Source organism: Eleutherodactylus coqui, chromosome 4 (assembly GCF_035609145.1).
Source record: "Eleutherodactylus coqui strain aEleCoq1 chromosome 4, aEleCoq1.hap1, whole genome shotgun sequence".
Taxonomy (NCBI): domain Eukaryota; kingdom Metazoa; phylum Chordata; class Amphibia; order Anura; family Eleutherodactylidae; genus Eleutherodactylus; species Eleutherodactylus coqui.
Window position 1 is genome coordinate 88,073,265 of NC_089840.1, and position 27,668 is coordinate 88,100,932.

A 27,668-nucleotide genomic window follows, 5' to 3' on the forward strand; every position below is an offset into this window, starting at 1 on the left:
GCAGATGTTTCCTTCATCCCTGCTAGTAAAAAGAATTCCCTGCTGCTACATCTGCCACATCTGTGACAGATGCAGCAGGGGAATTCTTCTGCTGCGGTAAAGGATTCTGCTGCCGGAACCCTGTCAATTAATTTCAGGGAAGGGTTTTAAATATAAGCCCTTCCCTGAAAATCCATTAAAAGTGGTGTAAAAAAACAAAAAAATACATATCCACCTCCCTTCGGCTGCCGGGGCTCAGCCGCGTCTTCTCCTCGCTGTCCCAATCTCTGTAGTGCTGATCTATCAATAGGACTTTCTAATGTTAAAAAACGCATTGCACAAAAATTGCCACTTTTTTGTGCATTGCGTTTTCAACATTAGAAAGTCCATGTTTTTCAGTTTTGCACTGCTTCTTTCAGTTGTCGGATATCGATGCCGACATATCAGCGCTGACAGTATCAGCCATCGTGTCCTTTGGCGACCGGATCTTCTTTTGCTACCGATCTGTCCAAACATTATAGATTTTTTAGCGACTCTGCTCACATTACATGGCCAAAATACATGAGCCTGAGTCCAGCCATCTTGCCTTCCAGTGATATATTGGGTCTTATACGATTCAGGACTTCTCTATTTGTTACTCTCGCCGTCCAGGGCATACGCAGCAGCTTTCGCCAGCATCACAGTTCAAATGCATCAGTCCTCCGATCAGCTTTTTTCGCAGTCCAGCTTTCACATCCATACATGGCTATGGGGAATATGGTGGTTTAAGTGGCTAAAGACAAACATATTGTCATGTCTTATTGAGAGAAACCGGTTCAGGGAAGGGACAACTGCTCTTTTGGTGCTGAGAAAAGTGATTGTCACTTTCAAGTCCTTTTAACAGTTAATAGCTTACAATGTAGCAAAAAGAGGGCTCTTTTCCACATGAAATACATATCTGGGAGATACAATTTTACACTATCCATACAGTACAAAAATGTTACATAGCAGGGAGTCAAAATAAATCAAATGAGCGAATTCTAAAAAAAGAAATTATATATATCTCCACAAATACAGAAATGTGGACTGGATTAAGGACTATTTATTGGAATTGGCACATACAACTCTGTCCTTTGGTGGACAAACCTCTCTATGAAAATTTCCATGGGAAAATATCAGCAGTGTTTGTGTTTCTATTGTCAGGACTTTGGCGGCTGAGATGTAAAGCTTCCGACACGGATGTGAAAAATAAGCTCACCAAGTTTCCATTCCTTCGGATTTGAAGCTTTCTCATCCATAAGTGTATCACAGCACCAGGCCAGCACAAACATACATCAGGGACAGATTAAACGTGTGCAAGGAACGGCACAGACCCCGGCCCTCTTCCATATGCCCCCTTCCCGAAGCCCTACCGCTTTCTTATATATGCTTCTCCACCGCAGATGTACACTCAGACTTGGCCATGATATACTCCGTGAGCTCTTAGTCAAGAAAAAAGCCTGGCACATATATGATCAAAGATGACCGATACTGAATCGTTCCACTATGGAGTGGGTAGGGGGCAGTGCGCTGCCAGAGGGAGACAGAGAGACAAACCAAGACTCTGCTGCAGTTTCTGGTAAGTGTCCACATAGCATATTTTTTGCAGAAATTTTCGGGACTGACCCAAATAATCTGATTGGAGTTTACAGAAAGTCATTTGCCAAAACAGATGAATGAGACCGACTTTCAGTTGCAGAACCTCGGGTGGTTCATCTCAGCCGAAGCTGCTGAAATGGCTTCTTCTTCCACCTCTTTCTTCCTCATCTTCCTTTTTCCTTCCTCTCCCCCCCCTCCCTCTTCCTTTTCTTCTTCCTTAGTTCATTTCTAACTTTGCGTTGAAAAAAAACACAAAAGTACTTAGATAAACTTTTTGAGATAAAAGGAAAAAAAAACCTCAGCGCTCGCACCATAGAATAGGTAGAAATAGAGTATACTATTCTATGGTGCGAGCACTGAGGTTTTTTTTTCCTTTTATCTCATTTATATCTTCCTCCTTCATGCCATGATTGGAGTTTCCCTCTAGCCGCTCTCTCTTATGAGATTGTTTACAGCACCTAGGAATATTCGTCTTCACCTGGCAATCAAGACCCCTCACCTACTACACTTTTCAGTATCCTTCCAGTGAGCGCCAAATCCTTACTTATCACTCTAGATAAACTTTTTGGTGACCTTAGAGCAGTGTTTCCCAACTCCGATCCTCAGGGCACCCCAACAGGTCATGTTTTCAGGATCTCCTATAGTAAGAACACATGTGGCAATGTCTGAGGCCCCGACAATAATTAAATCACCTGTGCAACACTGAGGATATGACCCGTTGGGGTGCCTTGAGGACCGGAGTTGGGAAACACTGCCTTAGAGTATCATAGTGGGAATTTAGGGCTCTTGTTATGCACCAGTTTTAGGGGTATTAGTGAAGGTCCAGTTCAGTTGAAACCAATTTGGACCAAAGCAAGCTTTTGCTGAAATTCTGCGAACTGGCTGAACTGAGCTTTTAAAAGGTTCACTCATCACTACTGAAGAGTCATCTGATATTCTTACAGACTCTTTCTGAATTATCCGGGCTACTGACATGGGCAACAATCTAGGTGACAACCACTGCTGTTACTTAGTTATCTACAGACCCAAAAAGGCATATACATTTATATTGTACACAGAGTTAATATAAAGGAAAATCACACACACCCCTACCTACCTGATGGCAACTGCGGGACAGAGTCAAATTATTAGTTTACTTTCAATTTCTGGGTCAAACATTTTTCAATATGGCCACTTCTATTTTTTTTTTTTTTCAATGACTCTTTACTTCATTTGCCTTTGCTGGTTTAGTGTCTTTAGGATTAAGAAGATATAGAAATATATATTCACCTACTGCACTGGTCCTCAGTGGAAAAGTAAATCTGAAAGTCATCAGAATTGTCATGAACATACAGGAAGCAACAACGTTCATCAAATTTAGAAATGCTGCAGAAAGAAAAAAAATTGTGTAATTTTATTTTTAAATAAATTACTTTAGGCTACAAGAGGCTTATTTCATGTGGTTATCTGAAGCAATAATCTACTCTGTCTGACTTGCTGAGACTAGAGGTTCCACAAGGTGGTCTACGATGGGGAAATCTGTGAACCTTAAGTTTACAATAATGACAACATTTTGTATGCTGGTTACACATGGATTCAGTGGTATGAAGATTTTAAGGATTACCGTATTTTTCGCCTTATAAGACGCACCGGTCTATAAGACGCACCCCCGTTTTAGAGCGGGAAAATAGGGGGAAAAAATCATTGCTCACCTCCCCTGGCGTTCTGCGGCGCTGCTGCAGGCTGCCGCTCCCTCCTGGTCCCCGGCAGAGCATTGCTTTCTGGATACAGGGCTTGAAATCCCCGCCTCCAGAAAGCTAATACTGTGATTGGCTAAAACACGCCATCAGCCAATCACAGCCATTCAATGACATCATTGAATGGCTGTGATTGGCTAAAACACACGTGTGTTAGCCAATCACAGCCATTCAATGATGTCATGAGGCGGGGATTTCAAGCCCCGCGTACAGAAAGGAATGCTCTGCCGGGGACCAGTAGAGAGCGACAGCCTGCAGCAGCGCCGCAGAATGCCAGGGGAGGTGAGTAATGATTTTTTTTTTTTGACAGGAGGAGAGAAATCTTCTAACTGATCGCACATTTGTTCGTGCGTTTGCGAATTTAACACGCAATCTCGCTAAATAAATCGTGTCCGCGCGTTAAATTCGTGATCGCGCTAAAAATGGCGATCGGAACAAATTTTTGGCACATTCGCTTTATAAGACGCAGGAACTTTTCCCCTCCACTTTGGAGGCGGAAAAATTGCGTCTTATAAAGCGAAAAATACGGTACATTAGAAGGGCTTTACCACACAGCTTAAAACCTTCAGATGGTTCCTACTCTGTTATAGCATCACACAGTGCTGAATGGACAAGCAACTTGAAGTTCTTTACCTCATGAACTAATCTCAAACTACACATTCCACCTCTTGCAAATAAGGAAGATGGAACAATACCTCTGCAGCGCCACCTATTGGATGGTAGCATTCCGATAAATTAATGCTTTACCCTTTATACAGGGCTGTAGAGAAATGATTAGAAATTGAAAACCAAGACAGAATCCATACACAAACAGCTGTTTCAGGGTTTTTTGCCCCTCATCAGTGTGCAGTAGGATTCTGGCTTGGCTAGTGAGAAGCCTGTGACGTGGATCGGGAGGGGTAAGATATTTCCTTAGGGAGAGCATAAAAGAAGGTGAGGAGACTTTTAAGGCCATCCTTGCTTCTCTGGGTAATACGCAAATAAGGATGATGGAACAAAACACAAAACAGCTGTCTGTGTATAGATTCTGGCTTGGTTTTCGATTCCCAATCATTGCTCTACAGACTTGTATAAAGAGTCAAGCATTAATTTGAAGGAATGCTGCTATCCTGCTGAGGTATTGTCCCATCTTCCTTTCTTGCATATTACCCAGAGGAGCATGGATGGCCATATAAGTTTCCTCACTCACCTTCCTGGTGCTCTCCCTAAGGAGTGATGAAACCTCTCCCATTCCACCTCTTGGCATCACTTATTCTCTTTGTTGTTCATAAATCTATATGTCCTTACAGAAGAAGTCTTAAACCACTTCTGTGAGTCAGTGAGTATACATGCAAGTTTTTTTTGGTGTTTTTTTTTTTTTTTTTTACGGAGATGGTTGCAGAAAAAAACATGTACATTACTGATTGTCAGAGCAGCACTCAGAATGTATGTGAAGCATAGGAACTGTTAGGGTATGTTCAGATAGCAGAATGCTATGCAGAATTTCCTCCACCTGCAAAACTGCCAATCCATGGCAAAAGAGCTTCAGATTTCTGACCCGGTTTTAAAGGCATAGTCCACGCAGAAAATTTAGTGCCACATAGACATACCCTAGGGTGCCTTCACGGCAAGTAAATTCTGCAGAATTTCTGTGCGGAACCCACAGCGTATTTGAAATACAGAGCATGTCAATTAATGCTGCGGATTTTGGCATCGGACTTCAACCTCTGAAATGTAAAAGCTTGAAGTCTGTGGCAAATCAGAACAAAATCTGTGACAAATCTGAAGAATTTAGATGCAAATTTGGCCTCTGCAGATTTGCTGGTGATTTTCCACTGTGGGACATCAGCACTGCGTAAGCCCCTATGGCTATTGCTAACACTAGAGCAATACAGTACCAGAGGCATTCACATAACCAAGGCTATTGCATGGGTAATACAAGTGTTAAAGAGTAACAGTTTATTTTTAATCTTTCATTTATAAATTCGATATTACAACAACAAAAAAAACCCCTGTGTCTCCTCCTAATTTCACCAAGATTTTGAAAGTTCACTTACTGTTTAAAAATACTTCATGGGCACTGCCACGTGGTTGGATTATTGTACATGATATATGGACAGCAATATGGCTTTAGTTACTGATGGTATACTGCTGCTATGTGTCTACAACCATCCTTATATTGAGGGGTAAAAAGTTACAAGGCTTAGCGGAGGTCCAGCTGAGGCGGATTTACTGCGGAGTTTCCGTTCGACCCTCCGCATGGAAATTCCGCAGCATTTACAGTAGTGGATGAGATTGTGAAAAGCTTGCCCACAAGCTGCAGAAATAATCCACACAGAACCAGTGTAGAAATTGGTACGCGGTACAGAATTAAATTCCGTAGCATGTCAATTTTATTGCAGCTTCCTCTGGGAATTCACTTTTTCCATGAGGGAGTCAATTCCGCACAGGTATACACAATAAAACCCACTTCAAAACCTGCACCAAACGTTCCGCTGCTGATCTACAGTGGAATGCCTGTGGACATTCGGCAGCCCCAGTCAGGGATTGGGGAAATGATAAAGGAAGATAGGATATCAGACTGTATTAGCAGCTTCGCTCAACATCATGGTGATATTCAAATTGGCAAATGAACTGTGGGCTTCTGTAAAGTCCCCTGGTGCAAGCGAAGGGGTGGTTTGTCACTACCGTTACCCCCAAGCTGGGTACTCAATTTAATTTGTGGGTACTCATTTTACCGACCTTGGAAGGATGGAAGGCCAGCTACCTGAACCTGCAACCTTCAGGTCGTGAGCGAGAGCTTAGGACTGCATTCTGCTGCCCTAACACTCTGCATCACATGAGGGCTTCTACAACAACTCAATGTACCCGAAATGGATTTAATTTGTGTTTAAGTATAAGAGTAAGGCCGCCTGCACACGGGCGGAAATCCCGCGGCGGGATTTCCCGCGGGATTTCCGCCGCTCAAAGCCTGCATAGGAGTGTATTACAATACGCACTCCTATGCAGACGGCCGCGGTTTGGCCACGCGAAATCTCGCACGGCAAACAAACCGCGGCATGTCCTACTTTTGTGCGGGGCTCGCAGGGCCTCGCACAGATACGTCACTCACCCGGCCGCCGGCTCCAGTCTGCGCATGCGCCAGCTGCCCGGGAGCCGGCACATGAAAGAGCCGGGGCCGCCGGGCGCGGGCGAGTACGCGCTTGCCTCTGCAGGCGCTCGGGTCGGGTCTCGCGGCGAGAATTCTCGCCGCCGGATCCGACCCGCTCGTCTGCAGGCGGCCTATATGGGTAACAGCAGACAAATTTTGTAGCTCATAAACCTGTCATTTTCCAGGAATAAGCTACGGAATAAGTTGGCGCTATACAAATAAAGATTATTATTATATTATTATTAGGAACTCTTCCAGGAATTATATGGAAGTGATCAAGCTACTGCTGCTTGCAGATCTTCCTGTCATTGTTGACAGTGAAAAACATGAAGATACCAGCTCAGCTTTCTCCCAACCTCTCCTGATATGGTAAATTATAACATGGGTAAAAAAATATAGCATTGCCTGTCTATTCCTTTTACCTTATGCCTCTGATAGAGGACGCAGTGAAGTTCCACTCATGGATTCCCTTCTGAAATAATCATAAGAAAAATAATCTAAGAATAAAACATAATGTTATAAGCATATTTATATCCTTCACAACGTGGAACAGCCACACAATTTTAAGCAAAATGAAATCCACAAAAAAAACAAAAAAGAAGAAGATCAAACCACTCCTGTTAGTGGTTCCTGTAAATTTTTCCCGGACTCTTTACATGACCCATCTAGTAAGTAAAATAATCACAATGTTTTATATAAGACAGAGAAGCCTTCTGATAGGGATAGAACCAAAGACATCGAAAATAAAAAGCGTACCACCTGGAACCTTCTCCTAGACATATGGGTTGTATTAAAAAGGTGTCCAATGTCAACTATTGACTGAGAGTGGTGGGGCCACCCACTTGACATATTGACAGCGCCGGGAGCCAGACCTAAGAGGAAACCATCCGGTCGAATGGAGAAAATTATGGAATAATGAAAGAAAAAAAATTACCTTTTTTTTTTAATATGTTTTATTTTCTATTTCTAGGTTTTTCTATTCTCAGTCCTATATATGGCTATGGGGCAGCTGTCTTGCATCAGCTACAGTTAATAGCATTTAGAATTATGCTTTACAGCAGTCAGATGGTCTACAGGTACCTGTCAACTAATGATGTTCATTGACTTCTGGGGTAAAGAAACCTTGATTTGGTTATATATCAGCTTAGTAGTTCATGAAGGGTCACAGAGGGGCTGTAAAGTGAGCCATCAGACGAGATCACCGACAGATTTACTGTCAACAGCATTCTGCTACATTCAATGATAAAAACTGCAGGAGCTAAAAAGGGTCCAAAATTTTTCATTAAACCTTAGTGCAAAAATGCTTTTCAGCAAAAAATAAATAAAAAAATACATGCATTTAACAAAACCGTCCACATAGGTGTCCGTAGCCCTTAATTATTTAAGCAGATGCACAGCCATGTGTCATTCACGACAATAATTCACGGCATATCTCCATTTATTAATCACCAATAAGTCGAAGAAGCAGTACGGCTTGCGCTGCCGTTATACGGCTCATCCATCAGCAATTTCATTGAAGAATAGAATAGAACTCGTACCATTTCCACAGGAGACACATGCCATAACGATACCGTCCTCTCATCGGCTTCCTTGTTTATTGAAACATACGATGGCTGATAAACCTTAGTGGGCTCCAAGACCAGAACCTACAAATCATAAATTACCATTAAGGTGTAGAAGTGCTAAATATGAGAATGGAGACTTCACATACCTGTGTTCACAGAATACACACATTCATGCGATTCCTGAGATTTCCTCAGACTAATGTAATCCATGTTTGCTGTCTGATTGTACGTGGGTACCTCTGCCACAGCAGGACAATTTAGATTATGGCCTTTCAAACTTGACCTTAAAATCTGAGCTAGGTGTCTGACCTGCACAAAGGCCTGACTGGTTTGTATAACCATTTGGTTTCTGACAAGGGGACAGATCAGGGTCAGGAATTGTCTAGATCTCAAACTTGTAAGAGAGTGGCTGTGGACAAACCGATGAGAAGTTGTAGGAGCTTTATTTTTCATCCTCAGAGGGTTTGTGTGCAACCTGCTACCATTGGAGGTCTTTCCTTTAGATTTTTAACAATGGGTGGTTTCGGATAGGTTTAACCCCTTAGTGACGGAGCATTTCTGCTTTTTTCCATTTTCGTTTTTTCCTCCTCCCTTTAAAAAAAAATAAAAATCGTAGCTCCTTTATTTATCCATCGACGTCGCTGTATGAGGGCTTGTTTTTTGTGGAACGAGTTGTATTTTTCAATGGTGCTATTTAATGTACCATATAATGTACTGAAAAACTTTTTAAAAATTCTAACTAGAGAGAAATAGAAAAAAAAACCAAAACAACATTCCGCCATCTTTCGGTGCGTCCCGTTTCTACGGCGCACAAACTGGAACAAAAATGACATGATAACTTTACTCTATGGGTCAGTACGATTACTACGATACCAAACTTATATAGTTTTTTTTTTTGCTGTACTACTTGTATTTTTTTTAAGATATTTAATTTTTTAAAATTATTTTCTGTGTCCATTTTCTGCGCACAATAACTTTTCTTTTTCTGACGACAGTTATATGAGGGCTCATTTTGTGCGGTACGTCCTGTCGTTTCTGTTGGTACCATTGTTGCGTACAATTGACTTTTTGATCGCTTTTTATTCCATTTTTTTTCGGAGATAGGGTGACCAAAAAAGTGCATTTCTGGCATTTTTTATTTATTTTTTTTTCCGGACAGTGTTCATCACGCGGGGTAAATAATGCATTACTTTGATAGATCGGACTTTTACGGACGCAGCGATACCAAACACGTATTTTTAATTTATTATTTTTATTTTTGTATTGCAAATGAAGCAAAAGGTTTTTTTTTTTAAACTTTATTACTAATTACTAAAAAAAAAAAAAGGAAAACTTATTTTTACAATTTCTTTTATTCCTCCTAGAGGACCAGAACAAACGATGCTTTGATCACTCCGGCAGTATGACGGGCCCCCGACTGCCATGACACCTACACGGCAGCCTTAATCTCACCACGGGGGGGGCGTACGGGACCCTCGAATGTCGTTCAGGGGATTTAAATGCCGCTGTCAGAATTGACAGCAGCATTTAAAGGGCTAATAGCCCCGCAGTATGGAAGGAGATAGCAGCGCCATCTCCCTCCATACACGTCCTGCAACAGCAGGACGTAAAAAAGACTATTGGGCCGTCACTAAAGGGTTAAAATATAAAATTGCTACAAGTCAACTACATATACACATAAAGAAAGCCATTGCAAACCCCCCATTGAAAAGAATGAATGACTAGATATACTGTGATCCAATGCCACACATCATGCAGCTCCTGAAGAACCAGATCAAATGTTCAGAAGAGTTAAAGTTTGATAAAGTTTTATCTAACTAAATATGTAGATTACAAAATCTAATATGAAGTCTTTCCCGCCATTATAAAGCCATTAGATAAATTTGTTTCCAATTTTAAAAAAAATACTATTTTTAAATGCCTCAACATTTGCAATTTTAAATGATATTTCTACCTCTGAATAACGTAGAAATCTTGATGTAAAATTGAATTTAACAGTGAGTTACGCAAATATAGAAGACTAAGACTTTTTCACTTTTCCATATGTGAAGTTATGAAAGACAGAAGAAAAAAAAACTTCTGCCTTTCTTGAAAAATATTGCAAAATAACCTGAAAAATTTCAATGCGGTTATGTTCAAATGCAAAAACTTGTTACACAGAGATTACTGGCAGCTATAGGAAAGAGTTATACCATGGTTATCTTATCGGTGAGTTCTCATAGACCACAACAAGCAGCATACATGGCAGCAGCAATTTAGGAAATGCAGTGTAACTGATCATAAGATGATTCCAGCTTACACAAGTTGGAGGAAGACGGATAGGAAAAACAAAAAAATAATAAAAATTGAGATTTCATAAGTAAACTTTGTAAATCATCTAACAATTACATACTGGAAATCTCAGTCCGTTTGTAGACTCTTTTGTGGCCTCCACAATGATATCCATCCAGAAGTTCAGCCTTTCTTGCCTGGGAGAGTGCTCTGTGTTGAGTTTCTTGAATCTCTGTATTAGAAGCAAATTCTGTACAACTGATCGCAGGTACCTGGCATGCAAAGTAAATATTGTCCATTTTAAGCTCTGTTCAGACCCTCTGTCACAGATCTGCATGGTGCACTACAGGTACTATCTGGCATGACACACTTGGTATGCTATATCTATGTGCAAGTATAGTAATAAGCAGATGCCCCCTCAGTATAAGAAAGATGTGCGAGTGGCTGCTCATCAGTACTTTACACCTGTGCAGTGGCTCCTCTATTTAGTAGGTTGGCTGTCTGCATGTGGAGGGATGTGGTGCTTCTATCTGCCCTCTTGTATCAGTACATTGCTAAATATATGGACACTTTGTGATTTTTTTTCGTTGGCCACAATGACTCTGAGGCCAGATAGAATTCTGGGGGTGGCTTTAATTTTCTGGCTAGAGTTGCTGTAAAAAAACAGATTGAATCCCTGCTGGGGGGGGGGGGGGGGGGGGGTTAAAATCGATTTCAAATAAAATTATTTATTTTATTTGCAAGCATCCAATCTTGACCATAAAAGAGGCCATGTGCACAGAGTCATGTGCAGTTTTATTACGGAGTCATAGGAGGGTGTATTTTCCCTTTGTGCTTCCATAATACGGCATGTAAGAAAACATTCCAAAACTTTGTAGAATTATTGTAAAAAATAAAAAAGACAGGGAGAAGATAAATAGATTTTCCATGGGACTCATTTTAAAGTGTGCCCAAACTTTTAAATTGCCTTTTAGAACAAGCTGTCGTTTGCTTGTTTATGAAGAATAACTCTATATTTGACCCTTATATGACTTGTATTCTGCATTTTTCACTAGTTCTCCCCTCTGCATTTATATCCGTAATTTCCTGCTGTCCCTCACCTGGTAGGTTGACCATACACTGCATGTAAAGAAAACAGGAGATTCTGCTCCCTAAGGCCTCATTCACATAGAAAACCTTCGGCCTTGAATTTGGTGGCAACATCAGCACCAAAATCCACATCATTATAGCATTCTTTTAAATGCTATGAACATCCATGCCACAGCTTTAAAATCTGTGTTGCAGTAGAAGAGAACTGGGACTAAATTTACAGGCTTAGTTTCAGAGTTCTGCCATGGATTAAACTGTCAGAGCCGCGTCGGACAAATCCACCGTGGATTTGTCAGTTAAATGACCGTGTGAACATGCTCTAACTCTTTGGAACACACACACATAAATATCCTCATAAAAGGACACTGCATACGTACTGAGCAGTGTAGCTGTAATTTCAGTCAATGTAAATCACTTACTATTTGCTCCAGCAGCAATGTCTGTTTGAGAATCTATTCCCCTCCCTCCTATATAAACTCTATGGGCAACACGAGTCATCACTCTCCTCCACTTCCTGTAATCCACCGGTTTTATCCTGGTTACTAGAGACGAACGTCATTTGACAACAGGCAATGAATGGACTGCAAATTAGAAGGAAGGGAGCCCCATTTCTACAGGGATTTTTAGCATAAAAACATCATTTTAGATAAAGTGATATGCACTTTTACTAGTGATCATATCAGCTATCATATTTATACAAGTTGGCTCAAAGTACAGAGACAATTAAAGGTTCTATACAGCAAAGATCCAGCATTACGTCTGTGAGCATGACTTCTTGCAGAAAATGACTTACCGTATTTTTCACTTTAAGACACACTTTTTCCCCCCAGCTGAGTGCTGCTCCTCTCTCTCATCAATCAGCTGTAGGTACAGACGGCTCTCCTCACACATCTGACGGCTACATAGCAGAGGGGAGAGCTTCCCACACAGCTGATTGGTGCCTAGTTGTGCACAAATATATACACCATACCTCACCATAATGAGACGTGCTATGCAGGGTTCCTGAAAAGTTGGGTGACAACTAATGGAATCATCATTACATGGTCACTCAGCTCTTCCAGGATTCTGAATGTCAGTGCAGAGTTATGCAAACATTTATACCACATACATCGCTATATCTAGTCAAACATGGCATTCAGGCCTCCTGGGGAGCTGGGTGACAAGTAATAAAATTACATTTACACTTAGCTGTCCTTGGATCCTGAATGGCAGGTTGACCTATTAATACATACTTCATTCTGAGGTGGTACTACTGCCCTTTTTTTCTCTCGCACTGCCTGGTTTGGGCAAATTCAAAATATTTCCCCCCATTTTCCTCCTCCAAAACCTAAGTGCGTCTTATTATCAGGTGCGTCTTATTAAGCAAAAAACATGATATATTTGGTTTTCCCCATACAGATTCCTAGTAATACTGCAGTAGTCTTCAGGCAGCCAATTAGCCTGAGTAATGTATGCAAAACTAATTCAAACTACAAGCAGCCAAATGCAGTTAATTTTTTAATGACTTGACATTTCGCTTTCAGTCTGATTGTGCCACTTTCTTTGTTCTTGAGGGAAACCAGCTTTTCTGGTCATCACCTCTATCAGACATCATTCACACGGTGGTATTTTGGTGGGCATTTTGTATTACGGTATTTGTAAACCAAGACTAGAAGAGGAACAGAGAAATGTATAACGGAAAGACCTGCACCTCTTACATGTTTTGGACCCACTCACCAAAATATGCAAGTGTGAATAAAGCCTAATTAGACTGCTAATTGCATTATACTAGGAAATTGCTGTTGCAGCAATTGCCAACTATTTTCTGAAAAGGTCATCCAAGGTAAAAAAAAAAATGAAGCCTTTCACTGTTTTTTCCCAATAAACTTACACAAGTCCACAAACTACACAATAGTACTCAGCTTGGAATTTACTAGGTTCATAGATTACCAAACAGAAGATTTGAAGGAAAAATGTAATATTTAGTAAAAAAGACGAATTTCTCTGAGAGGTGTCATGCATACAGCCATATTATGCATCTATGGATGCTTCCATAATACGGTGACCATTGAAGTCAGCGGCACACAGGAGGTGAAATATGAGCCTGTAGATTTCTAACAGATTTCCACAAAATTGAGGATTTTTTCATTGCATGCCATATTATGGGGTCACAGTACAAGGGCTCATGGCTCTCTACCACAAAGTCATAGGAACTCTATGAGCCACCGCACACTCTGTACACAAGGCTTTTTCTGTAATTTATTGTTGTGTTTGCCCAAAAACTAGATTACATAACCACATAGATGAAGATTGTCTGCTTCTCTAGGAGCGGCTCTCTTTTTCCCTCTTTTAGGGATTTAATTCAATTTTTGGTAAATACAGAATATGTGGACTGCTATTAATGCCATTTAAACCAGCATTTTGGCAAAGTACTGCTAAACATGTAAACAATGACTTTCCAGAATGCACAGATTTCTTACCAAACCGGAGGCTTGAGTTTGAAAAGGCGCTCGGCAGCCTGCACAGCTTTTCCAATGTCACTGGCCAGCATGCTGACAATGAAGAATTGACCCACATCCCAGTAATTGTTCATTTTTTCCAAGCTTCCTTTTCTTCCCAGCAGGCTGTTCAGACGAACCCCTTCACAGAAGAACCTCAGGAGTTAATACTGAAGAAGTTGGACTCCGAAAACACAGAATATGGCATCACAGAGTTCCACATTCAGTTTAGTCAAAGACCCAATATAAAGACGTATGAACACTGAGCAGAATGGCCAACGTAGCTAAAGGAAAAACGGAACTTAGCAAACTTTAAACGTAATAATCAGGGCTCTGACGTCGGTAAGCCAAACTCCGAGTCCGACTTTTTCATAAATAACTCATATCTTAAGTGATAAATTTACTGTATTAAAATTGTTACATTGGACTTTATATCACCATTATGATGTATACCCTTTACAACCACTGCTTTACATCGGTGCACAATAGCTTCTGCAGCCATGGAGCCACCTGTACGATGCCTGAAAGCCTAATATGGCTCACAAACCACTGGCTGCAGAATACTACTTTCCATAAATAATGAGCGACATTGTACCTTGCCCTGATTACAACCTTGGATTTTTAATATTTACCTATTTTTCGAAGTTCGATGGAGGATTCAAACTGCTGCCCAGCAACAATAAGTAAAACAGCGAGATTAATTCCAGAATATAAGGATGGCTGAAGATCAAAACCTTTCCGATACCTAATAGAAATAATGTTCTTATTCAGTAGTTTAATCTTAACATGGACAATGTCATTAACTACAAGATGACATATACAGTATACACTTAAATGTTGTATATAAAACAGGTTGTAACTAATCAAAACACACCCTCATTGCTCAAAGGCGTATGCCCATCTCAGGAATCCTATCTCAAGGTGTTAAAAGTCACAAACATCTTATGGATGAAGGTTTTATTTCTAAAGTGCTCCGTTCTCCAGATATTGATTCCTCTGTCCTCTGGTCGTTTACTGCTTGTTGCCTGGGGTAATAGACCACCTCTTCTATGGAAAGAAATAGCAGAGTACAGCGGTAGCTGATGGCCGGACCAAAAGCTAGTCCACACGCACTGAGACCAAGTCCATTAGATTTAGATTAAAGAGGGGCGCAAGCGCCAGCCTCCTCTGCCATTTCTTTCCATAGAAGAGGTGGTCTGTTTCACTGGCAACAAGCAGTAAACAACCAGAAGGCAGAGGAAGCAATATTTGCAATAACCGGAGAATGGAGCTTTTTGGAAATAAACATTTTATGGGTGAGTGCATTGTTTGCCAATTTCGAACACATTATAGGAATACCCCTTTAAAAGGACGCATTAAGATAACAGGTTTTTCCGTTACACTTTTTGTAACATGATGTGATGACTAAAACGCCCTTATAAAACCGAATATAACTTGGAACTATGCTTTATCTTTGTCTCCGGACTGCTTGGATAAGAGGTGATGGCTTCGGGTAACATTGGGTTTTATGCTATTTATACGTATGTCAAATAGGAGTATATATGACTCTAAACCTGTGCTTATATTTAGGTTTCAGATGTCATAGTATTAAAACAAAAGGGCTCTTGGGTATTGCACTGATATGAGTGCGTGCATACCATTTACTTCGTATTTAGATATGACCTCATTTAGATGTATGACCAACGGTTTTGTACACTTCACCTTCATTTAGTCCTGTGTTAATGAACTCTAGAAGGCGGTGAATAGGTTTCCTTTTACCGTTTCTTAGATCTAAAATAAAAGGAAAGTTGATCTATAAAAAAATCCTAAATATTCATCTTACCATTCAATTGCACTTTCCCTGCTTTTCACATCCTTGCAGTCAGAATCCAGAAACATGTCTTTATATATCCGTCCACACAGGCAGAACATATCAGGTGCTGGTTGATCGCAGGCCTGCAGCATTTGTAACATCACATGTAAAGCTTTCTCTCGGTCACCAGCATTGTTCCTTCTATAGAGGTGACAGGAAGAGATATTACAGTATAGTGAATTAATTTGGTGGGTTTGTGTCTGGGGCAGGGACATGCATACCATAGAGGCAGGCCATGTGGCTGCTATGGGGCCCATGAAGAGAGGGGGTCACTCATCTTTGGTTCCAACCCCTTTTTGTAGTGCATGGTTTGGACTAGAGCTGAACTGCTCTAAAACAAGGGGGTTGCAAACTGTCTTAATGGTAATGGAAATTGAGTTGAGGGGAAAACAGATACCAGACCTTTCTGTCTTCGATGCCAAAATCCAGTACCTAAATAAGGGGCCTATTTTCATGTATATATAATGGGGCCCCCTCTTTTCGCCACTGGTCTGGGCTAAGTTGTAACTTGCTTTAAACAACTTTTTGGGTGTCTTGTGACACAAGCATTGCTCAAGCCACAGTCAAGTTTTCTAGTATGGCCATTAATTCAGTACTTAATGGGTTTTTGTCATAAGTATTGATTTTTTTGATTTTTTTTTTACCTATTCCTCTCCAGGCAAACTCCTTACCACATCTTCTCCAGTCACCTGGGTCACCTCATCGCAAGCCAGCTGGATCCTCCTATTCTTGTTATGGAGCGTCCATTCTCTGTAGTCTTCTTCTGGCAGGTCGGTGAAGGTTATGTCACTAGTGACATAACGTTCACTGTCTAAGAAGGAATGCCGATCTACTGCAGAGACTGCGCATATATGCTGTCTAGTCGCGAGAGTTCATATACTATTGCAGCAAGACCCTGCGCAGGCACAGACTCTGCAATAGCTTGTCACTCCCTGCTAGGCTATGAAAGCTATGTCACTAGTGATGTAGCGTACATTGGACATCAGGAAGAAAACTGAAGAGAATGGACACTTCAGCACAGGAAGCAGAAGAATCGGCTGGCTAGAGGTGAGGTGACACCCCCTTCCCCCTCTGTAGTACAATATAATACCTGGTTGTAAAATGCTTGTATTAGATTGTACTATAGATTTTTAAATGTATATTATGTCACCTGGGGAAGGGGGGGGGGGCGTTCCTAACTATGAATGCCAAAATGCCCCCTTCTTTTAATGAATCCGCCCATCATTTTGTTATAAAAGCACTGCCCTTTAATTTATGTGCATGCTTGAGAAAGGAGCCCCAAGTAGCCCCAAAATGCATTTCAGCTACCATTCCCTTGGCTCTATATGCCTCCCTTTGTATTTTATATGTTTGATTTGAACCAATGAATATCCTTTTATTGCATTCCTGGACAAAGACTTTTCATCTCTGGATATAAATCGCCTTCCGGGAGGTCCTCTGGAGAGAGAACTCCCACCAAGAGTAGGTAAGTGGCTTTACACCTCTAACCTATTGCACATATCCTGTGAGCACTAGATCTTTTTTTTCTCCTAGCACTACATTAGACCATTATATGATTCTTTGTGGCATTTATCACCAGTTTTCCCCTCTGCAGGCTGTATCTCTAGTTTTCAGTTCTTTCTCAGCTGGTGTTTATAGACTGCTCTTATGCTGTGTTCCATACACTGCACATGGAGAAAACAGCAGCAACCCAGTGAAAGAAACTAATGCGCCGGACTGCTGTTGAAAGGACAAGTTTCGAGCTGATAGAAAGGGGTTTAACTGCCAAGGAAAGCAGTAAGACCGTCCTTATTTTCCCTGCAGAGATGCTGTAAGACAAATACTAACCTTAAAGGCTAAAAGTAGATGACATTCCGAGCCCAGGCATGTAAGGCCCATGATGGGCCCATCAATAGCAGATCGGCGGGGGTCCACTGCCCAGAATTGCTACCAGTCAGCTGCCTTCTGGGTCGGTGTGCTTGTGCATAGAGCTAATTTCTGCAGGAAGCAGACAACTTTGTTCTCTCTGCAATGGTTAGACTTGGTATACAGGCCAAGTTATCAATAAAGTGAATAGGAATTTTGCCTGTAATACCAATTCTGGCCCCTGCAGTGGGAATAGAGCTGTCTGCATCCTGCAGAAATCAGGTCAGTGCAGGCCAATTAATAGTTTGCAACTGGACAACCCTTTTAACTTCCCTGCTCCCCCACTGTCAGCTGTCAAACCTACCGCTGAAGGCTTTCGACGGACTAACAGGGTTCCTACAGGTTTAAAAAAAAAAAAAAATTTCAATGACATTTCGATGACGAAATCTTGATTTTTCAATGACACTCGAAATACACAAAAATCAAAGGTTTAGGTCTCTTTCACATTGGGGGATCGTGATATCGCTGCATGAAAATTGCTACTTTTTTCCCACGATTTTTGAGCATCAGATTTTTTTCTCACAAAAACATCACTGCCACTTGCAATTTTCTCACACAATTTTGCCGCATTTTTTCAGTGTGAAAGTCAATAGGACTTTCTAATATTAAAAAGCATTGCATGAAAATCGCAAGTTCCTGCTTTGCTAAGTGATAAAAAGGAGGCTCCATAGGGAAACATGGGAGATGAAAAAACGCAGAAAGATAGGGTGTGCTGTGATTTTTTTTCTCTCGCAACATCGCATGAGTGAAAACATTGCAAGTGTAAAGAAAACCACTGAAAATCATTGGTTTTATAATTCTGCGCTTTCACTCACATTGCGAAAAAATTGTGCGATTTTATCGCCAGTGTGAAGGCACCCTTATGTTTTTTTTATTGTTTTATATCTAAAAATATTAAGAGACACACCCTGCTGAGTCAAGCCATTTCCAATAAATTTTTTTTTATATGAAAAATCCCCAACCATGACAGGCCGGCTGAGAACAAAACTTCAATGCACTTTAAAATCTGACATTTTTTGAAGACTGAGTATTGAGATTTTTATGTGCTCTTAGTTATGTTTATACGAAAAAATGTCTTTATTCCATTGGCCTATGGTGTTAAATACAATACTGGATTCTAATGGAATAAAGAAATTGTTTTGGACAAACATAACTAAAACACACAAGAATCTCAGAAATTATTACTACTACGGTACTCAGAAAAAAGTCAATGACAAAAAACTAAAATCCATGACAAATCAGAAAATTCCATGACATTTTCAGTATTCCATGACGCGTATGAACCCTGACTATGTAGTTGCGTGCATAGAATTAGAGGACTACCTGGTGTGCGCCTACTTAGTTCGCTCAATGCATTCAGTGACGGGTTTGAGAGCTGACAGTGGGGGAATGACGGGGAAGTATATAACCAACATCCCTGGACTCAGCGTAGCAGTTACTAGGAGTCCATAAACTTAGCGTAGCGGGCTCAGAGTAGCTGACAATCTCTAGGTGTGAACAAGAAAAGAAATGAACATTGACATACAATAACTAACATGTCTCGAACTGCCCAAATCCCAACATCTAAAGTTCTTGCCTATTGCAGATCTGGGCTCCTTCTGAGAATATACCCCTTTACGATTAACTGTTTATTGCCCAAAAGCATAATTTTTTTATGTGCTTTACAAACCTTTGTGTTCTACAATTCATGAATCATTTACAAGTAGCTACAGAACACTACTGTCAATACATTGCAGTCTACACATATGGGGCGTTTCCAGCTTCTTACAGGCTTATACATTTTATGCAAATACCTACAATAAATTGTAATATTAAGTCTAGTTTTTATACCTTGTTTTAGCAGCAGGAGACACAGTAATATAAGTGCAGTGGCAACAGAATGTTCCCATATTTTATTTATTAACAGGATTAATTACTCGGCTTAGGGCAGAGTTTTTATTCCTCTAAGTAGAGTTCTTTGGTTTAATTATTAGTACCTGGCAATGAATTAGGCTAAAGAAAATTCTGTCTATGCAAAAGAGTTTTTAATTGTCTCAGACGACTTATCACTCCAGGTTGTCCTGGAGGCAGAGATACAGGGATAGAACAGACTTATGGGTAGCTTACTGCTAAAGCAAGGACAGAATGTGAAATGGCCTAAAGACCTGCTTATCATTATACATTAAGTGAATAAAAATAATACTAGAGATTATGTATTCATCATGGAGAACTGAAACCAATTAGAAACGCAAGTAAAGGATCAGCCATGACATTGTAGTGGCCCGAAACACAAATATCTGGCCCCTCCATAACGGTCTTGTATTTGTCTCATGCCATGTCTTCAAGTGTGGATGCGCTGTGCTAAATTGTCTTGTCACCAGTTATGTGTATTACACAGTTGCAGCTTGGAAGAGGGTAATGTCTGTGAATGTCTGGGATATGTCTGAGAAATGTAACAGTTTGTGTGGACTCGTGGGTATGCAAGTTATATATGTGGGTGCAAGGCGCAGTGGAGGAGTCTTGTTCTTCAATGGTTTGGTGTGGAGAGTGTGTGCCACCACACGGTGGTACCATTAACCCTCATGTGGTGAAGAATGGAAGAAGAAGAGAGGTTTCCCTGATGAGCATATTCCAGGATTCCTACCTGATGAGAGAGAACAATTGAAGGGAGAAAAGGGTTACGCCATGCAGTGTTCTGAAATAGTTAGCATGTGAGTGTCAGTGGAGTGTTCGTGTCCTCTCCCGGAGTGCATGTGTCCAGGAGCGGAGTCATACAGATAACTTGGACTGTAGGCCCGATTTCATCCTGATCTCCTGCATTTGTCTTTCCTGCACTGGTGTGTGAAAGATTTGTGAATGTCGATTCAGAAAGTATTTCTGCAAGTAAAAGTTCTAGTTGTTGACCGTTCCCAACAGCTGTGTTTTTCTCAAGCTGTGTGTGTGGACCCTTTTTTTCCCCGTTGGATATCTCACGGAGTAAGGAACGGTGGTGTCACCCGTGACAAGATTCTTCCAGTCCACCACACCCTTTATACAGGTAACCGCTGCCCTAGCATTGTCTGGATAGGCCTGGCAGCGCCTTGGCCAAGTGTGACGCACGTTCCTCCAAGGAGGAGTTGGTAGTGCCACCGTGACATCCCTGACAACTACCCCTGCCTCGTGTCTCAGTCACTGCAGCAGAGTCTCTGCTTTTATCCAATTGCATACTGTATAAGCTACGTGCTCCCTGCATTCACAGCAACAATATGATTTTTACATTGTAGTAGTGGCTGTCATTCTCATAAAACATTTTGCCCCACAGAGCATGTCAGCCGTTTGTCATCGTTCCTTATAGGTGTTGGTGGGTAGCTGCTGTATCTGGGACAAGAAATGCGTAAAAATGATAGCTGTAAATAGTGTCATATGACACAACTAGAAAAAATGCTGTCAATCCCGACCATTCTAATAGAAAAGGGGACTCAATTAAATTATGATCTGAATTTTTATAATTTTTTTGACAAAGAAATACATTTTTTTTCTTTAACCATGTAAAACGCTCTATAATTTATTTTTTTTTTTTACTGGGGGAATGGGTTTCTCTCTTAAAAGAGGTTTTCCTAGTACTTAAAATAGCTTCACAACCCTTCTGTACTTCCTGGTTGTTTCTGACCAGGACATGTGAATGCTGCAGCCAATCACTGGCTACTGGTCACTGCTGTGGCCAGTGATTGGCTGCAGCACTGACAGGTCTTGGTCAACAGCAACCAGTAAGTACGGAGTGGTTGTGAAGCAATTTTAAGTAGTGGGAAAATCCCTTTAACCTTTTGTCATCACATACTGTAGACTAATGCCCCTTTTACAGGGGCAAATTCTCGTTTGAAGGGGCGCACGAGCGAGTGATGTCACTGCTAATTTGTTTGCAATGTGTGTAATAGGTCTAGACAGGCAGATTGTTAAGAATCGTTCACTTCTCGTTCAGTGCTTCACGTACCTATATGAAACACTGAATGGTGAGTGTTTAAATGTACAGGAAAGGGAGTGATTTTTACACAAGCTGAAACCGAGCGACAAGTGAAAAGCAAAAGAAGTGCGCCATGGCTCACGTTTAGCCTTAACGATTATCTATCTATCTGGGTGTTCGCATTTGAACATCAGCATGTGCTCTGTCTTTCTGCAATAGTATATGAACACTCGTGGCAAAACAGCGTACATGCACAGTCTCGGCAATAGATCGGCATTCCACGCTAGGCATCGAAAGGTTACGTCACTAGTGACGTGACCTACACTGACCTGCAGGAAGAAGAATGCCGAGAATGGACGCTCCATAACAAGAAGAGGAGGATCTAGCTGGCTTGTGATGAGGTGTCCCGGGGGCCTGGAGAAGATCAGCGAGGAGCAGATGCAGTAAGAAGACGGCCTCAGGGGAGAATAGGCTAGTAGTTTTATTTTATTTTTTTTAATAACAAAACCCCTTTAACCCCTTAGTACACAGGCCTGTTTGCACCTTAGTGGCCTTCTCATTTTTCGTTGCTTTCATTGCCGTATTCCCTACTTAAATTTTTTCCATTGACATAGCCATATGAGGACTTGCTTTTTGCATTGCAAGTTGTATTTTCAGTGGTATCTTTTTGCTAGATTTACTTTTTTTAAGATTTGCTTTTGTGTTTCCCCATTCCAACAGCCACAGCAATTTTATTTTTTCCTCCAGCGACAGCGCTCTATAAGGGCTTGTTTTTTGCGTGATGAGCTCCTTCATTTATTTTGATCACTTTTTATTCCATTTTTCTAGAGGCAATTCTGGCATGTATATGCTTATTTTTAGCAGTGTTCACAGTGTAGTATAAAGATGTTAAAGGGGTTCTGACATGAATAATGTTTTTATGCTTTAGCAGCCATTGTTCCCTGGTCTGCCTAATGGACACAGGGAACCCACGGTTTAATGGCTGCTAAAACATAAAAACCTCATACTTACCTTTTCTTCTGTTGTTGTTGTCAGCAGCGGGGTCATCGCCCAGCAGGCGCTGCTCTTCCTCTTCTTCCTCCACGAGCCGCCCCGCTCTGGGATTTCGCACATGCGCAGTGGAGAGGTGCCCTCTGACAGGAGTCAGGACGGGCCGCGTCTCCACTGCGCACGCGCAGAATCTCGGAGTTCAGCCAGGACGGATGGGACGCCCACAGCAAGCACTGCTTGTGACGTGCTTGTTGTGAGCGGCCCGTCCGTTCACCTCGGAAGTGACTGACGGACGGAGCAGAGCCGGAAGCGGGCATTTTGACCGCTCCTGCTCTGCTTCTACAAGCCACAGAAGATGCCGGCTGGAGGGGACATGCCTGGTGATCGGACCTGGCCAGGCAAGGTGAGTAAAAATTTATTTTTTTTTATATCAGAACCCCTTTAAATTAATTCTGCCGGCCAGTACGATTATGTGCATTTAAAAAAAAAATAAAATAAAATTGTAACTTCTTCACACTTTAATAAAAAAAAAATTTTATTAATTTTTTATGTTACGGAGTTCTTTTTTTTTTGCAGGATGAGTTGTAATTTTTAAATGGTACAATTTGTTGATCCATGCAACTTTTTGATCATTTTCTGATCAGTTTTTTTTGTAGGATGAGAAAACAAAATTACCTATTTCCCCCATGTTTTTTTTTTTTTCTTTCCACAGTGTGCTCTATGCGGGTTAAATAATGCACTTACCTTTTTCTGTGGGTCATTATGAACGCAGCGATACCAGATTTATGATGGTCATTTAACTTTACATAGTAAAAGGGGAAATGTGGGGGTTTTAAAAAAAGAAGAGAGTCTTCATCACGTGAGTTAATTATCCCACTCTACTTTTTCTTAGGGCTCTTTCACACGAGGGTATATCGGCCGCCGTTTTCCCGGCCGATCGATATACGCTACGATTTGATGCCTTGGATTCCAATGCATCAGATCACATAGCCGTATTCCCCTGGTGTAAAAGCGCCCAGCCAGGCCAATATAGCGCCGGGAGTTTTCACGCCAAGCCGAAAAGATAGTCCTGGAACTATCTTTCTGTCCGGAATACGTCAGCCGCTGCATGGGCTCCTATGGGAGCCAATGACAGCGGCCGGAGAAGTGAGGTGGAAGAGAGTTTAGCACTGCTAAACTCCCTCCCTCTTCTCTCCTCCGCTTTCCTCCCCTCCGGCTGTTTGCAAGGAGAGGGGTCTAAGTAAACTCTGTGCCCAGCAATGAGCGACAAATATATTAAGATATGCAAGACTTAGTACATTTGTTTCATCTAGCATCACCTCTATACGTCAGATGAAAACCAAACACCAGTAACACAGTGGCATAATATTTTAGGCTGAAAAAAAAGAAAATTGTATCAACATTGGGAGGGGGTAGTAGGTTGAACTGCATAGGCAGAGGAAGGCAAAAAACCCAATGAGGTAAAAGGCAATTTTCCTAATTTTAGGGGGAAAAAAATCCTTCCTGACTCCAATCTGGTAATCAGCATACCTCCCTGAATCAATAACCCTTCTGAAATAATCAGGGATTATAACATGTAATATTGTTACACTCGAGAAAGGCATCTAGGCCCCTCTTGAACTCTTTTAGTGAGTTCCCCATCACCATGTCCTCAGCAGAGAGAGAGTTCCATAGTCTCACTGCTCTTACAGTAAAGAACCCCCCTTCTATGTTGGTGGAGAAACCTTATTTCCTCTAGAGGTAGAGGGCGTCCTTGTTACAGTCACAGTACTGGGTATAAGTAGATGATGGGAGAGAGCTCTGTATTGACTCCTGATATATTTATACATAGTTATTAGGTCGCCCCTCTGGATATTGCAGTCAGTCCATTTCATTTATAAATCTTCATAGTAGCAAAAAGCAAAGGGAATCTCATCTTCATTCCATTTCATTTATAAAATTTAGTTGCCCACCTTTGAACCCGGTCAAACTCCAATATGTCCTTCTGGTGCCCAAAACTGTACACCATATTTCATGTGTGGTCTGAGCAGTGATTTTTAAAGACCTCTTAATGCACCCCATTATGCTTTTTGCTTTAGCAGCAGCTGCCTGACACTAGTTGCTTCAATTAAGTTTACAGTTAACTAAAATCCCCAAGTCCTTTTCCCTGTCAATGTTACCTAGTGGTTTCCCATTTAGTGTATAATGGTAACATATTTCCCTGCCCATGTGTATAACTTTACATTTCTCAGTATTAAACCTCATTTGCCACTTTTCTGCAAAAAACCACCAACTTATCCAGATTTATTTGCAACCACATATATGGTGCTCTCATGTTAATCACTTTTCTTTTTTTTTTGTTTTAAATCAAATAGTTTTTATTGAAAATTTTCTATTTTTTGCAAAACACACAAATTCTCATTTCCCCAAGAACCAAAACGAAAACAGTTTAAATCATTCCCTCCTTCTCCCCCCTCAACTCCTCCTCATATCAACCGAATTGTGGTAGAAGTCCATTACTGAAAATATTGTTCAAAATTCACCATATCTTACAATATAACGGTGTAATCCAAGGTTTTATGAATTACATTTAGGACATTCAATATCATTATGACCAGTGTACTCCAGGAACATGGGACCATATTAAACTTAAGATTTAGACAATCATAAAATTCACTGTATATTAAAAAAAAAAAAAAATCAGTGAGTATCATTAACCCCTTCCCGCTGCAGGACGTACATTCACGTCCTGGAGTGCCGGGGTATGTATGCAGAGAGGTCGCACGTCGATCTCTCTGCATACAGCGCGGGTGAGAGCTGTTTACTACAGCTGACACCCGCGGGCAATAGCCGCGATCAGCCGATTGCGGCTATTAACCCTTTAAATGTCGCTGTCAATTCTGTACGCCCCCTCTCCCCCCGCGGTGAAATCGGGGAGAGCCGTGCAGGTGTTATGGCTGCTGGGGGCCTTCTGAAAGGCCTCAGAGCTGCCTTGAGAGACTGCTATCAAGCCATCCCCCGTGGGGTGGCTTGATAGGCTGGCTGTCAGAAAAAAAAAGCAATAAAGTTTTTTCAATTATACAAAAACAAAAAAAAAAAGGAGTAAAAGTTTAAATCACCCCCCTTTTGCCAGATCTATAATTAAAAAGTCTAAATAATAAAATAAAAATACATATTTGGTATTGTCGCATCTGTAAAAGTCCGATCTATCAAAGTAGCACATTATTTATTCCGCACGGTGAACGTCGTCCGAAAGAAACAAACGCCAGAAATGCACTTTTTCAGTCGTCCTGTCTCTCAGAAAACACGCAATAAAAAGCGATCAAAAAAATCGTATGTATTCCGAATTAGAACGGAAACTACAGGACATCCCACAAAAAATGAGCCATCGCTCAACTAGGTCGACGGAAAAATAAAAAAATTACCGCAGAAAATAATTTTTTAAAAAGTAGTATAGTAAAAAAAAAAAAACAACAAAACTATACAAGTTTGGTATCGTAGTAATCGTACTGACCCATAGAATAAAGTTATCATGTCATTTTTGTTGCAGTTTGTGCGCCGTAGAAACAAGACACACTGAAAAATGGTGGAATGTAGGTTTTTTCTTTTTTCATTTTACTCTACTTAGAATTTTTTAAAAGTTTTTCCGTACATTAGAAAGCACCATTGAAAAATACAACTCACCCCGCAAAAAACAAGCCCTCATACAACGTCGTTGATTGATAAATAAAGGAGTTATGATTTTTTTAATGGGGGGGGGGGGACGAAAATGGAAAAAAAAAAAAGGGCTGCGTCATGAAGGGGTTAAGTAAGTGAAATCAAACAACAGTATTAACATCTCTGTCCATGCACATCTCCTAAAGACATACTCCAAGGCAATATAATATATCTGGGGTAAGGTCTTTATCTACACAGTAACATCATAATGATGAGATTAGGTACCACCAATCTCGGAGTATCAGAGCATTTTTGCCACATCGTGATGCATTTCATCCCTGCATTACCTCTCATCTATCTATCTTTTTTGAAAACAACAGTTTGTTGGTTCTTTCATGGAAATCTTATTGTAGAAGGTAGCTCATCTAGCCAGTGATGATCTGTTTTCTTCCTATATATGTAGAAGACGCACCACTGCCACCTTTTCCAGCTACTATAGCTGCAGGTCATCTACACACCCGAGGTTACACACCAGTGGCGTGTCCTCCGAGCTAATCTGAAATACAGCACTAATCAAAGAAAACACCTGGGTCCAGTAGCTGTATAGTTTTGGGCATCGCCATACCATGTGGATGAGTCCCGCCGATTGGGTCTTGCATCGCATACACAGAGGATCATTTCTCGATCCAATACTGTGTAGTAAGGCTGGGGTATGGTAGACCCTATGCAGTAGGTATATCTGTGATAAGTGATGTGATTCGCGGATTGACAATTTGGGGGTCATCTGTAGTATCTCATCCCGCTGTGTATCTTCTATAGGGCCCACATCTGCCTCCCATTTACTTTTAACCAAGTCTGGGTTTCGGATATTTAATTGGTGCTGTATTTTTTTGTATATAAGTGATATTTTGCCCGCTGTACACAGTGCTGTGCCAATAATGTCAGCTAAGGCAAAATTAGAGATTTTAATGGATGTGGAGTTCACCTGTGTGTTGTAAGCGAGTCTCAACTGCAAGTATCTGCAGAACTGGGTCTGTGGTATATCAAATTCAGTCCGCAGTTGTTTGAATGTTTTGAGCTCACCATTGAATAGAATTTGAGAGATCCTTTCCACACCCCCAGTTTGTGTTAATCACTTTACATAGTTTTGTATCATCGGCAAACATTGATCTTTTACTGCACAATCCTTCTACAGGTTATTAATAAATATATTAAACAGAATAGGGCCCAGTACTGACCCCGGTGATACCACACTAGTAACGGTGACCCAATCAGAGTATGTACCATTAATAACCCCCCTCTGCTTTCTATCACTGACCAGTTACTCACCCACTTACACACCTTCTCACCCAGACCAAGCATTCTCATTTTATATACCAACTAGAGATGAGCGAACGTACTCGTCCGAGCTTGATATTCGTGCGAATATTAGCGTGTTCGGGATGCTCGTTACTCGTAACGAGTACCACGCGGTGTTCCGGTTACTTTCAGTTTCCTCTCTG

The 27,668-nt window shown here is 41.1% G+C and overlaps 1 protein-coding gene across 1 annotated transcript in view; it reads right to left on the bottom strand.

Moving 5' to 3' along the window:
- MAP3K15 (mitogen-activated protein kinase kinase kinase 15) overlaps positions 1-27,668 on the bottom strand; it is a 144,233-nt gene that overhangs the window by 45,162 nt on the left and 71,403 nt on the right. The window contains exons 7-13 of the mRNA XM_066599836.1: positions 15,687-15,857; positions 14,497-14,609; positions 13,847-14,006; positions 10,420-10,570; positions 8,001-8,108; positions 6,885-6,934; positions 2,866-2,961 (exon numbers count right to left, since the gene is read on the bottom strand). Coding sequence (XP_066455933.1) covers positions 2,866-2,961; positions 6,885-6,934; positions 8,001-8,108; positions 10,420-10,570; positions 13,847-14,006; positions 14,497-14,609; positions 15,687-15,857 — 849 coding nt within the window. The remainder of the gene's footprint in view (positions 1-2,865; positions 2,962-6,884; positions 6,935-8,000; positions 8,109-10,419; positions 10,571-13,846; positions 14,007-14,496; positions 14,610-15,686; positions 15,858-27,668) is intronic.